General features: G+C 40.4%; 1 protein-coding gene across 1 annotated transcript; it reads left to right on the top strand.

Moving 5' to 3' along the window:
• The first annotated feature begins 699 nt into the window (after window positions 1-699).
• Window positions 700-14,466, top strand: LOC110975700 (lactadherin-like). The gene is made up of 6 exons (XM_022228405.2): window positions 700-1,069; window positions 4,137-4,334; window positions 9,498-9,611; window positions 11,571-11,761; window positions 12,203-12,338; window positions 14,411-14,466. Exons 1-6 carry the CDS (start codon window positions 1,018-1,020, stop codon window positions 14,464-14,466), a joined length of 747 nt encoding a protein of 248 aa, XP_022084097.2. The 5' UTR covers window positions 700-1,017.
• Window positions 14,467-14,755: the final 289 nt, after the last annotated feature.

Below are 14,755 nucleotides of genomic sequence, written 5' to 3'. Positions count from 1 at the left end.
AGCCTGGCAAGAACACTTTCTCCTCCCTGCTCGCCTAGAAGTCCAAGGCTGAACGTCCATTTATAATAAATAAATAATGTGACGTTCCAAAATATACTTTGGTGAGAAACTCGTCTTCAAACTCCTTCCAAAAGTAGTCAACCTAATTGTCGATGCAGCACTGCAAAAAAACTGCCAGAAATGAGAAATATTAGAAACAAATATTTATCATAAAAATATTGTTGAAAACGTGTTGGTGAACAGGAGACCAAGGGATAGGTATTCATTTAAGAAAGGGTCCTACCATGTTCACGTATCTCTTCATGCCCATGGAATTAAAAAACTTGTGGCAAGATGCAAATTTTACAAACAGCTTCTGATAGCATGTTGCAACATTCTCCACCTTGTAGACCATGTAAGGACTGGTCTTTCTTTTGTTTTCCACCATACGTACCACTGATCCAAGCGCATACACTGACGTAAAATCAAGAGTATGCTGAAAACGACACAGTAGTTGTAAATATCGCAATGCGTTCTTTCATGTATTCCATCCAATATTTAAGGTTGACTTCATAACTCAGAAAAGAAAATGACTTCATTTCTATGTAGAATCTTGCTGCTATTCAAGACTGCATGACATTGGCTTCTGTCTCACAAATCATGCACTTCCGCAACACTTTCATCACTTGATGATTTTCAGTCACGTGATTTTAATGTTCAGCATTATCCAGAAACAGCATGCACCTCCAAGTAAATGGTACACTTTCTGAAATGCCTTTTCTTGTCCTATTACGTCACGTGAAAACCTATATTGATCTTTTTTTTTTCTAGTGTCGTACCTCGGTTACCTTGGCAACCGCTAATAGACCGATGACATCCTGAAACAAATTGCAGTGTGTAAGCAAACGATTAGCGTTTCCTTTACACAAACCCCTGAAGTCATCTACTCATCATTGAGGAAGGACCACTGTAAACCAGGGCGAGTGGAGGACATTTTTCTCAAAGCCGTGTAGCTGTTTTCTGTTGGTGTACATAACCATGAACGCCGTTACCGTTTCTTTCTTTTACATTGCATGTTCAGCAATGATTGGTACGTTATATTCACTGTTTTTCTTATTACAGTACATATATTCGTCGAAGTATTTGTATTCTTTTCGTTTTCTTTGCTAATTTAAAGCATTTTCATTCAAAGTACGTATGTGTTTGCTCTATTTCGTGCAGTGGAATCGAATTTACGTATTTGAATGGTTTGGTTTCGTCTTTTATCACACAATGTCCACCATTTTCTACTCGAGGTCTAACCAGGAGAACACGCTTTCAGTGAGTTTTCAATGTCGCCTTTTGAACGACTAACCATATCATTCAGAAAAGTAATTCGTCTTTTGCCACATGCTTTCAGGACAAGTTTGTTTAATTTCGTTGAACTTCATTTTGACGTACAATGGATGTCATAATGGTCACGGATGACTTTGCACTGTGTCTCGGTTTTAATTGTCCTTGTAGTTGATATTGTTTTGGATTTATATTTTTGAAAACATATGAGACTCGTCCAAGTTGCCCAGGAAACTGGAGGAAAAACAAAGGTCATTATATATATTCTATCCGTTGCTGTGTTTTCCCTCGATCTTTTCATTACTTTCAAAACTTGAAGAATTTTACCTATGGGTGTCTTGTTAATATTTGCAACTTTATTGTTAATTTACCAATGATGAATTATTCTTAGGCATGAGGGCATCTCAAAGCATAAAGGAAAAATTTACTTTTCAAAAGTGTTAAATTATATGCCTATAACCACCGAATTTTATCTTTGACCGCCGTCATTTGGCAATGACGTATTTTCTCGACACGGTGTTCAGACGTAGTGACCAAAACGGTTCTACCACTTGCACGCGAAATCCGTCTTGATTACATGCGCATAAAAATGCTTCATATTACCAAGGAAAGCCTATGTTTAAATAATGAAATTTTGTTTTTAACAGAATGCATCATTTTTTTTATTAATTTAACTCTGACCATCAAAAATGCCGCAAGAGTTCATGACAACTTTGTTCAATTTTAGGAAATTTCACTCTGACATCCTCAGAACAAGGTGGGGTCCATATTTTATTACCTTATAGGTTTAGCGCGGCTAGTAAAGAAGCGCTTTCATTTCACACGACATCCATTCAACCGATTTTTGTCTGGAAAAATGTTAGAATTATAGAGTATAATGGTTAAAACGACTGTTGGAAAACACACTGAAAGATTGGCAATTTATTTTTCTTTGTTCGTTTCCTTTATCAGAATGGCTGTAATTGTTTTAGGGTGGTCTTGTAACGAAATTTTGAAGATAACGTTTGCCACATATATGTTCAACTTTCGCCATATCAATTATCCTCCTCAGCAATATGAACGGCGCACAGGTGCCTGATATCGCGATGTTAATGTTCAACCTTGGCCGTAAATTTTGTGGACCGCAAACCGTACGTAATATCGATGTTGCATCATCAATCTGCGTCGTTTTAACGAAGCATCTTCGCAATATCGATTGCCTATCTTGCATCACAGATGCAAAGATGAACGATGCCTCTGTGAAAAGTTAACCATGGGCTGATAATTTCCAAATAAACTATAGTGTCTTCGCTCTACCGAGTTAGTAACAATATGGAATATAATGAGATTACTGTTTCACGTCGCTAATATTTTACATTGACTGGGACTCGATATGTACGCTAGGTATTTTGTTTACCAACTTCCATTATTTATCCAATAATATTTAGTAATTGATATTCAACACAAACAATTGAAAGGAGTATCGCTTTTCACTTTATTGAATCCACGCTGTTTATTATTTCTTTCAAATTATGAATTTGCTGCTGTATATTTCAAGAATTCTCTGAGAAAGTTACCGAAAATTGCATATGCAATTAAGGTACAGCGAGACAGCAACATTGGCTATATGTCAATGTCATGTTTTTTTTCATGTGCCTCTCAATAACTCTCAGCAAAGTTATCCATGTAGGGCCTTGGATGTGAGCCATGAATCTGGGTGGCATTATGCTAGTCAACGCGCATGTGCATCAACTCATCGTGAATCTATGTCAAATTCGCTTCGCTTTCACATTCGCCTCTAGAAGTATGCATCGGCGGAGATTTCGTGTCACATGCCGGGGGAGGGGATGTTTTCTGAAAGATCAGCACGGTCTTCATCCCACGTGAGATCGTGACGCTGGCAAATATAGAGTTGTGATGGTTCAGGCTAAGGGTGCGCGTAGTCAGTGACTTGAAAAGTGTGTGGGGGTGGCTGATTATAATTACTGGTAATCCCCCACGTCAAAAGGTACGGGGGTATATATTGCCCCCCTCTCCCCGGGATCGCTGCTCATGATCGTGTGAACTGGCCTTGGCACGTTGCCACGTTGGCCAGATTGGTATTGCATAACTTCCGGACTTTCAAAACACGTGTTTGTAGTACACCCAAATCCCATGCACCCATGCGTGATTTAAGCAATAACACATGTGTATATAGGTACCGTTCGTTGGACTCCATGAGTTAAAAAAGTACGGTACTTCAAACGTTATGGAAAAATTTAAGCCTCCAGCACGTTTAATTAACTGTATAGTTCACTAATTTCGTTGTGGCAATGTCAATTAATGGCACGATTGAATGGTCAATGCTCGCAATCAGCGAAATCAGTGTTTGTCATGTGGTTATCTTGCCCGAAATACAGAGAGACTCTACACGTAAAAGCCCGTCTCAAATCTCCACTTTATGTAATATCAAGTTCCGAGTCTTCTTTCATAATTCATTATAAGTGCATACAGGGAAACAGCGCTGGTTGTTGGACATAGCGTGACTTGAGTTGTCTGCAGATTTATTCACGTTGCATTGGCGATGTCAATGATGAATGGTGCATTCTCCATTATTGATCTTCGCCAGATTCATGATATAGCAGTGTCAGTATGATATGTACCGTGCGCGAGTCGCCCTATACAATACCAGTAAACCAACTAAATGAGACCCAAAGCCTAGCCACGCCAACCAACTCCAGCCAACCCAAAAACAATCAAATTTGGTAACCACAGTTACCAAACCTTAACCCTATTCCACCCAATCCTGTGCATGACTAAAGCCCATCTAACTAATAATATACCTTTACTACTGATTAATTCGACAGAGGCTGGCCCTTCCGTCGGATGTTGTGGCTTTTGTAAGATGCCTGACCCAAACAAGTCAGGCGCGAAACGCTGGTTTCCGCAATCTGACGACCCCTCCTGCAATTGTCAAGATTTGCGCCTCTTGAAGCGTCTAGCGAAGGAGTCGTCTTACGAAGAGGAATTCTACAAACCACCCTGGAAGACGACTGCTAAGGAAGGTACTTTATCTGCACTAAAACCTGTAGCAGAAGAGCAGAAATTTGGAGTTCGATATTTCACTTTTGAAATTGAACTCGGAAGCCGATCGGAATGCCAACTTTGTCCGTAAACACAATAGTCTTATACTGATCGTTATTTTTAATTGCACTGGATATCCTGAATGCCCAGTAACTCGCGCGTGGACTTCCACGCGGTTAAAATATAGAACGCACGATTTGCTATTAGCTTGTCACTTATGTTCATGGCGCTCATTACCAAAGTGCGTGTGCGGAAGATTGGCACTTAACAGCACAACAACAATTATGTCGGATTTATCGCGCTCTGATTGAAAAAGGAGGCATCATCTTCATTAATTGATTTTAAGGGAAACGGTTCATAAATAAAGAAATTTTTCATGACAAATCCAAATTACATTAATCGTTAATTTTTTTTGGCTAAAAAAAATAATGAAATGCGGTTTTAAATAATCCTAAAAATTATTTCATTTTTCACCTGAAAAAAATTGTTGCCATATTTGATCAATATCTATGAAAAATGAGTTTTTCTGGTTATAAAAACCTAGATTCAGATAAACTAAAAGACTGTCTGATTCGATTTCACTCAAAAACTGAGAATTTGCCGGAAACAACGTTTGGTAAAATGTGTCTGAATTTGAACCAAATTTTCGCTCCAAATCGTGTGAATCCAGACACTTTGCAATGAAAAAATACGTCACAAATTTCAGCTAAGCAAATTCTAATAATGTCCTAATAAATGTTAAATCTCTGAGTCAGGAATTATTGCTTTGTCAAACCTTTGGACAAAAAAATAGGATGGTCTTGTAACGGCAAACTTTTGAATAACATTCTTGTAACGGCGGGTCACGGGGCAAGTGCAGTTGTGCATGTATGCGTGTTTACATTGTGTACACGTGATATGTACATGTTCAAGTACTGGGGCGGACGTGACGACTTCGACGTCTCGGTACGGCACTTGTCAGTGTCCACAGCAGCAGAAGTGATATGAACGGGAAATGTCACTAATTTAACGATCCTACCTCATGAAATGGTATCAGTACTAGCGAAATCGGTACAATCTAACAGAAAATCATCATCCTCGTGTTGGATATACCACACGGCTTTGAATTTTCGTGCACCGTTAAATGAATACGATTTTGGGGGGTTCAAAATGACCTGATTATTATATTACCTGATTATTTTATCTGGCGGATTCAAAATGACTGCCTCAAACCAATGCATTAAGGGTGGAATCTTTAATTTTTTTTCTAGATTTCGTCCCAGAAAACTCATTTTCTACTAAAAATTAAATGATGAATTAGTGCAAAGTTTTGCAATTTCGATTTTTTTTTCGTTGTTAGAAGGGTTCGTAAAATCCACTTTTTATACTTTTCTGAGATATACCGTCATTTGAAAATCTTACCAATGAAGGAAAATTGTGTGTTGTTCATGGTGTCGTGTTTAGATCCTCCCGAAATTACTCCTCTACACTTTGGTATTTCACAAGGTCTGTCGTTGAAAAATTCCACGCTATAGGGTCGTCTGCTTGCACCAAAAACCGTTGTTGTCCGCTATAGAATGAAGTGTTCGATTGTAATGAACGTTGTCTCTATGGGGCTCGTTGCTCCGAAAGCCGCGAAATCATTAGACCTGAAATCAAGTAGTTAGTCGGTCGTGTTTGTCGTCCATACGCTGCGTCATGTCACAATTAGTGCGGAGCCCGTTCACTGTTGCCCGAGATCCATCCAGCATGCCACACCGATTCTGCCCTTGCTCGTGGGCTGTTCAGTACGGTACGGAGTCCTATAGCCGCCAAAATTGCGTCGCGTTGTCCCATCGCCCCGACACCTAGTCTTGGTTCCAAGACGTTAGTGCTTGATAGCGGACACCGTGCATAGTGCGCCCCCTAAGGACTCATAATTAGACTGTGCAACAGCTCGCACTAACGTCTTGGGAATCCTGCAGCAGCGTTTTAACATGTTCTTTATTTTTCCCTCGGCTTTCCAAGGGAGCCAATTTGCACTCGCATGCATAATAAATTTCGATAACCTCAATAATACACCATGGTAAGGTCACATGCAACATGGCTGTCTGCAGTCCCGTCAACACAGACACGACAACACAGACGTTCGTACGGAGTTAGCACGGAGTGGAACGGGTGATACTCAGACTAGGTTAGGCCTAGGTCAGAGCAAGCTGTTCTTGGCGACCCATAATTATGTACAGTCATTATGCCCTCCCCAGCCAATTAAAACGTCCTTAGAGACCATGTAGACCTAAACCTTCGAGGATGAAGTACCCGGACTGCAAGTTGGTTGTCGTTTTCCAGCTGCACGTGTAGGTTTATTTCCCGTTTGTATGAGTAATTCGGCCTCAGGCAGCATGCTCATTGTGAGTTGCAAAAAAATGTCAACGTATTTCTTGCGTGGTGTCAGACAAGGATTTTGTTTTCCCAATTTTTCTGCCATAGATATCGAAAACGCAATGCGATGCAGCACAACTGTAGTCCCCAACGAAATCTTTTAGAAGGGTTGCAATTTCATGTCTAGTATGGTGTGAAAAATATGACTTACATGCCACTAATCCCTGCCACAAACCAGACACTATCGACAGGGTACTTGATCGCGTGAATCCGCCATGTTGTTCGAACTTTAAAGTACATGTACATAATTATAATACCAAGGCTGTAAATATTTAAGAGGATCAGTCATTTGCATACAACTGCCGCACCCTCATTCCTGCAAGATTCCCAAGACGTTAGTGACAGTAAGTAAAAACTGGTTGTGCGAGCGCACTCCTTAACAGAAATTAATCAATTCGATCACTAACGTCTTCGGCCAAAATGTCCCGACACCAGGACGCGACGCCACGACACGACGACACGACTGCTGTGTCGCATCGTGCCGTCGCGTCGGGCCCTCGCCTCCTTTCTCGTTACTTTTCTACTGTGTTTAATGCATTACGTCGTGCCGTCTTGGCGTCGCGTCGTTGCATCGTGTCCTGGTGTCTTGCCGTCTCGTAGTATCGACCTGTCTTGTTGTGCCGTTGTGTCTTGCCGTCGCATCGTACCGTCGCATCATGCTCTCACCATCGCCTCATTACTGGTAGAACCATGTGAAAAGTTCAATACCAATGGGTAATAATGTTTATGATCAATCTTGTAGGCCCTATGGGTGCATTCCACCAAACTGTTGGGTTTCTGGGCGCGAGCACTTTTATATTTTGTGATCCCACGGGGGTTTTACGCAAAGTTGGGACTGGCAGTTTCCAATGCGGGATATTTCCTTCAAGAAGAAAGCCCCATATTGTGGGCCTATTTTGGACAGAGGCGGGCGCCTACATTCAGAGCTTAGCGCATAGTTTTACTACTATGAAGTTGGGGGTTTCTTCGAGGAAAGGAGAATAAACAAATTCGCAGGACTAACTCCCATAAAATTGAAATGAAAAGTGATCTTCTGGCATTAATTTTGAATTTCCTATGAAAAAACGGAGGACAACCCCTTCCCGAGAGTCAACAGGCGGTGCTATTTTGGTCTGATTTTTCACTGTTTTTTGGGGCGCGTATTTGGTGTAGTGCAACCCTATGCACGCACCTTTTTTTCCCCAGGACGTATGACATACCAGTACGCTCTATATTGGCATTAGTAATCATCAGCCATTTTTAGAAACAGTAAGGCACGACAGCACGATATGACAGACGACGACACGACGCAATAGCACGACACGAAGGTGCGACGACACGACGGGACAGCAAAACATCAGGACGCGACAGCACGACGGCACGAGGCGACGGTCTAACCCACACTGTGTAAAAACCATACAAGAACAGGCGACGCGACGCACGACGGCATCAAGAAACTACACGACGCAACGCCATGACTCAACAGGACGACGCGACGGACCTGTCGTAGCGTCGCGTCGGGGCGACGCTGCGACGCGGCGCAATTTTGGCGGCTATAGAACACCATCAGGTTTCGGCGCACGTCGGCCCACGACTTAAATTAATCAACCAGATTCTGGATAGATATTAGTGACACGCAACAACTTAACTGCATGATTCATATATTTCCACGCAGAGCGCCAATAATAGCTCACGCTAGAGAACAGGCTCACTTATTTATTTATAGGAATATCCACAATTGATAAGTGCCAGTTTCTTTCATATCTTGCATTAATATCGCTTTTAATACGACGCTCAGAGGCAAAGTATACATAATTATTCAAGAACAAATCTATTAACTATCTTTTCCTGGCAAGAGAATCATGGCAAATCAGCTTTTTAAGATAATGTAAACACCCTCTAAAATGAATTAGACTGTGGTTATTGTTTAATAAGCGTTCAACTGACCAATTAAACTGCTCCTGGAAAAAATATTTATATTATCGGGATTCTTAACCAATCAGAGTGTTCCGTCCAATTTTGGTCGCAAACCCATATTGTGCACAAAAGGGCTTGCAAATTGTTGAAGTCGGTAATTTGGCACCGTCGGAAACGCGTATTGGGGAGCAAGGTTGCAATGACCTTTCCCGTGTTATTAAATTGATCGCCGAACCCTTGTGGACTACACCCAGCCAATTATAGACTTGATTTCAAGTCTACGAAATCGCTCTACAAACAGCTGCGATGTCCGAATTCCTTGGCTGCGAAAGGAAATTACACAAAAGTCTATGGTATTGGCCGTAGCTGGTTCCTAATTAGTCGTGTGTAATTTCAATCCGCAGCCAAGTGATTCGGAGGCAGCCCTAGCGATTTTCCCAGAGATACAACACTTAGACTGCATGTTCTGAGCAATCAACGTTCTCGTTTGGTATGACACACATTGCCTGGCGGCTAAGTTATTGTTTTCGTGGAATCCACTCCTGTGTTAACGTTAGATATAGCACATTGTCGCTTTCGTTACTGTGCGCAAGCGTACAATTTCATGGGCCCTTTTGGAACCAGAAAACTAGAAAATCCATATTAGTGCTGTTTTCGTGATTTTCACTATTTCCTTGCCATCCCCCCAAAAGAAATGAAACAATCAGGCTTATAGGTACTGAAACTAACTCTTCCGGCGATAACATGAGGACTAACGTCTTTGAATCTTCTGGAAGAAAATCACAAATATAGCCTGGACTCTTTTTCTGAACTTTTTGTTGTTGTTGTTTATTTACTCTTTCCAACAGTTTGTCGAGATCCATTAGGGATGGAGAGCGGAGCCATTCCTACCTTTAGTCTGTCAGTCTCTCAAGCTGGTCGTGTTGGTTATGGTAAAGAGAGATCTCGGCTGAACATCAACGGTAAATTTTATGTATCAAACCCAACCAAACCCAGTATCTTAACCCAACCCAACTCGATTCAACCAAATCCAACCCGACCCAAACCAACCTGACCCAACCCAAACCAACCTAACCTGACCGAACCCAGCCTCACCTAATCGAGCACCCAACAAATCCCAATCCACTTCAAATAAGCTACCCAGCTCGATAATTCCAACCCAACCTCTCCTACGCTTTAGCCCGCTCCTTCAACTAATGCTTAGCATTAAAAAATAAAAAGTGGCTTCCTAGAGGATCAGTCAAGGGAATTGTAAAAGTTTGTTGTATATCCCCGTTTGTAAATATATTTAGTTGCAGAAAAAAGGGACACACAATTTGGGAAATATCCAACAGGAATCATCATCAAAACTCCAGCTTGAAGGAATCTATGTAGTACATGGGTAACACACGTGGGCCAGTGGCCGATTAGATGATTAGCTGTGAGCAGAGTACAAAATATACATTGAGACTACGTACATCTACATCACGGCTCTCGAGTGAATAATTTAGTAAGCCCACATTAATAAGTTTGATCTTAATTGAGTAAACTCCACGGACCACCATGTGACCACTGGCCAAATTCTGTTTAAACCGTACAGAAGACTTGCTGCAGAGATGAAAACGATGAAGTTTTATTGGACAACCGATAGAAGAACGTTTTGGGAGAAAAAATACCCCAACACACTATGAGGTGACCATTGGCCAAATTCTGTTAACCCCCCACATGGCGATTCCTGCAAAAATGTCACCGCCCTAATTTGGGACTGATTGAGTCATGACCAGGGTGAGGAAAATTATTTTGTATTTTAAACGCAAATGACCTCTCGTGAGCACTAGGTTACCTTTGACTCTGTAAGCTGGTCACTTAGGACATGAATCGTGTCAAGGAAGATTATCTCCAGATGTTGCCGATATCGGCAAAAGCAGGCGGCAGATACCGATAGATATAGCAAAACGGGCGAGTATTCGACAGTGCAATGAAAGAAACTTTTTCCTGATGACCAGTAGGTGACCAGTGGCCAATTTCTGTGAACATCCAATTTGAGGCTTTTTCCAAAGCTGTAAATGATCAATTTTGACAGTGGTTGGACCAAGACTGTCGGGGGAAGCATTTTGTTATTTCAAGGAAAATTACCACTGCTGAACACTGGGTGATCCCAGGCCAACTTCTATGAACACATTTTATGACACTAGGTCCAGAGATATCATAGACAAAGTTTGACAATAGTTCGACCAAGATTGTAGAAGAAGAAGGAAGAATTTGTAACTTCACATTAATGACCACCAGTGACCATTGGCTATTATGCTAGGCTCTACACGTGAAACCCCGGCCAAGCTAGATTCTATCCAAATTTGGCTGAAATCGGTGAATGAATTTGGAAGATATTGCATTGTTTGTAAACGTGTGCCCGAAGAAATAAAGAAAGAAATAAAGTCGACGATAACAGTGTTTCAGCGTGATTCGCACGGCTGATGTATAAAAATCAAATTGGTGGATTTGTATCTACGAACACGTTTTGCTCTTGTGTTCGAACCATCTCACAACGTGGAAAATGATTTCACTTCATTAGCCCGAAAGTGATAGATTTCATCAAAATTTGACATTAATCCGGATTGTCATTTTTCCTGTCAAACGTCAGGTCAATGTTTTCTTCTTTTTTTCTCTTTTCAATGGTCATTCAATTACTCACACGTCCACAAGTGAAATAAAATTTGTCGTGGGTGCGCTGAAAAGTGTGAGATTTTTCGATACTAAAAATGAACATTTCTTGAGCGACAAAAGTGCGTCACACTTTCGAATACTGGACTAAAAAAATCAACAGGAGACCAATCCACAAGTTTTTTTCAGGTGTTGGGTTGACATTAAGAATCTTGTTTCCATGCATGCATGATTTTTTTGTATCTGTTGTGTTTCCTGTTTCGACACGGTCTTTTCTGTAGGTGCTTGGTGTCCCGACCCAATAAACACAAATCAATGGATCCGCGTAGACTTAGGAAACAAAATCACGGTCAGCGGACTCATCACACAGGGACGGCACTTCAGTAATGTTTGGACCAAATCATACCGAGTGCAATACAGCGCTGACGGAGTAAACTGGAACTACATCACGGCCAGTGGAGGACCTAAAGTGGTAGGCAAGCACTTTGGGAACCAACACTTACAAAAAGTGATTTTTATTTTCACGCAAGGAGCCGTTCATAAAATATGCAGGGGGATATTGAAAAGTCATAGTGTGTTTTTGTTTGTAAGCTTCAGTCAAATTCATTGGTGTAGCGCCAGTTTCAGATTAATAACATTATTGACTGAGTTGCGACCTACCTATTTAATAAAATGAATGGCAAACGCGCAAAGGTAGAAATGCATTAGGTAGATCGGTATAAGTAATGCTCGTGTAGTTCCCAACGACATTGCACTTGGAGAAGAGTTTGTACCAAACCAATTACCGTCTTGGCACCGAGTACAGGAGGTAACGTGCTTAAAATGAAATTTGTAAAGCTATTAAATGGGTGTCAAAATCTGTTTATTTACTGGGGTTTTCCCGTTCAGTTTATTTGTTTTCACCGGTCATTAGTTTCAGGGTAACACTGACAACGAATCTCAGGTCACTGTCTTATTCCCGGAGCCTCTGCAAACACGTTACGTCCAAATTGAGCCCCAGAGCTGGCAAAGGTATATTTGCATCCGGTTTGAGCTGCTGGGCTGTAGAGGTAACTTTTCTTCAGTTATTTTTAGAAGGGGAAATCAATTGACAGCTGCTCAAAATGCTGATACTTTACTTGTCAGAACTTTTGAATACTCGGTACAAAAACATTTGCGGCTGCGGGCAAAAGTGACATTATTTCATGAGAAAAAAATGGCAGCAAAATACCTGTTCAAATAAAGCTCGTAGACTTGGAATTAATTATTCTTTGTCGGAATTATTAACTTGCTAATTTTCCCGCCTTAAACACGACTTGTTTCTCTTTCTGAATTCCTTTCCATGCCGAAAGCCTAAAAGCAGACGGGATGCGTCGAATGGTACGACACCAGGCCAAGGGGACGAGGATGACTTGACCCAGAATTTAATCTTGACAATTGTTAAAATTATTTCTGGTATTAGTAAAAATTAACCTTCATGGTAGGCCCCCCAATATATACCTTGTTTATCCGAGTATTAATAATTATAGTCACGTTTTAGGTAGAATTTCTTCAAAGTGGTCACAGGCTACGTATTTGCTCACTTTCAGTTTGTCACTCGTTCTTACTTGCACGAACTATTACAATTAGCTACACTTGAGGCTTAAACTGTTAATTTAAGAAGCTATTTTCCTCCAACTTTTTAAATACACTCATGTTTCAACAATAAACCTTATTTAATTAAAACGTATTCTTGTGGTCTTTTGTTTTTATGCTCATGCGAATTTCGATGTCCATTAGAAACAGTAGAGGGAAAAGTATCTGGTTCACTATGTACTAAAACAACCGTTGGAATGTTGGTAAATTGCAGTTCCAAGTTTCCTCTTCTTTGATACTACATTGTGCAAGTTCATGGTAATATGTTAAACAAACACTGAACGAGCTTTTGAATTATACATGGTTTTAAGAACTACTTGAAGAATATCATCCGTTCCAATACAGTTTTCCCACTTCAGTACACGTATATCAGATTTCTATTGTACATTCATTGTTTTATAATTAAGCAGTTGTATTTACATCTATCTTCATTCCCAAGATGTTTACGTATTGCTTTGAGTTTAGAAATCCTTGCTTATTTCCATTGTTCAGCTGTACGGTCAGTTAGCTAACGTTTTTACTCTCTCTTTCTCTCTCTCTCTCTCTTCTATACCTTATGGTTATAGTCACACATGAACATTATTGTGACGAATAAGAACTAGGCCATGTACAAGCATTTTGGTATCCATCATTCACCACCCCTTATTCATTCTGGAAATATCTGTGCTTCATTATATCTTTATTGTGATTTGAATTATTGTGAATTAACCAACTAACCAACGAGCAAATTGTGGGTTTACAATATTAGAAATCCTGTAAGGGGCCTATACTGATCCGTGCGTCCCTTGAATGACATCACAGCAACAGTGCCCTCGGTCGGCCGGGAAAGTATGGACAATTGTTAAACACGTAACCCCAAACAGGGCGCCAAAAAGCTCCACACATTGAGGAAGAGTATAGGTTTGCACAAACGTGCATCCAAAAATTCTCCCATGGCCACTCTTAGGTGTCAGGAATGGGTAAAAGCATCATGCACCATGAATAAAAAATGGACGTAAAAGTCAAAAAATTAAACTGAAAAAATAACGATTAAATATAGGCCTAATGTAAAAAGTAAAAGAAGGTGACAGTTGTTTTTATGAAGTGGTACATGCATGTACAAAGTGCAGATAACATTATACACATAGCTCATATACTCAGTGGAATAATCTATTAGGCCTACATATTAACTAAAGGCTTAAGTATTCAAATCGTTGGTTTAAGTGCGTTGTTTTAAAAATGGATATCTGAAGATGCCTGGTTCTATTAATTTTCAGTTAATTCATGTTAGTGTGAATGGTGACTTTGGTACCTTTTTTCAAAATTAGTTTGAACAGCGCTGAATTCACATTTGCAATTTTGTGTTTCCCGGAATTCTAATTCTGAAACTCAGACACAAGATGTAGGGTGCTCTGAAATCTTTGCCCAATTGTAACAGAACACGTTAAATTGGATATTACTGGGAATCAGCAAAACAAAGAGGCAATTGAAGAGTTGATTTAAAAACTTCATTTGTTTGCCTGTTCAGGGCGAGGATTTCAACTCGCAACCTCACGCTCTAAAGTCAGGAGCGTTAGACAATAGACCAACGACTTGTTTTATTTCTGGAGGTAAAAATTTCATTTGAACTATTCTAAATATAAAATTGAGAAAATACTAAGTATAAAAGATTATTGGCGTTTTGAAATTTCAACCTTTCTCTTTTGAGTCAGCAGCGTTTGACACTTGACAAATGATAATCTTCACTACATTCAGCAGGCCAATAAACATTTGTGCTATTGACCCTTCGCGCTCGGTTGATGCCCGCTTGAGCAGGGGCTAGATCAGCTCATGGGTTGAGCGTTAATGAGAAATTGATTTTTCCAAAGCCGAA

Source organism: Acanthaster planci, linkage group LG06 (genome assembly GCF_054643075.1).
Source record: "Acanthaster planci isolate LZ-2023a linkage group LG06, COTS_SCS, whole genome shotgun sequence".
NCBI lineage: Eukaryota > Metazoa > Echinodermata > Asteroidea > Valvatida > Acanthasteridae > Acanthaster > Acanthaster planci.
This window is presented reverse-complemented; position numbering and strand designations above follow the sequence as displayed.

What these genes read in the sequence shown, in the direction of transcription:
- LOC110975700 (XM_022228405.2), top strand. Translation starts at nt 1,018, where the DNA reads ATGAACGCCGTTACCGTTTCTTTCTTTTACATTGCATGTTCAGCAATG. An exon ending in CCAGTGGAGGACCTAAAGTG is followed by an intron (nt 11,762 to 12,202) that starts GTAGGCAAGCAC and finishes ACCGGTCATTAG; the next exon opens with TTTCAGGGTAACACTGACAA. An exon ending in TGAGCTGCTGGGCTGTAGAG is followed by an intron (nt 12,339 to 14,410) that starts GTAACTTTTCTT and finishes TTGCCTGTTCAG; the next exon opens with GGCGAGGATTTCAACTCGCA.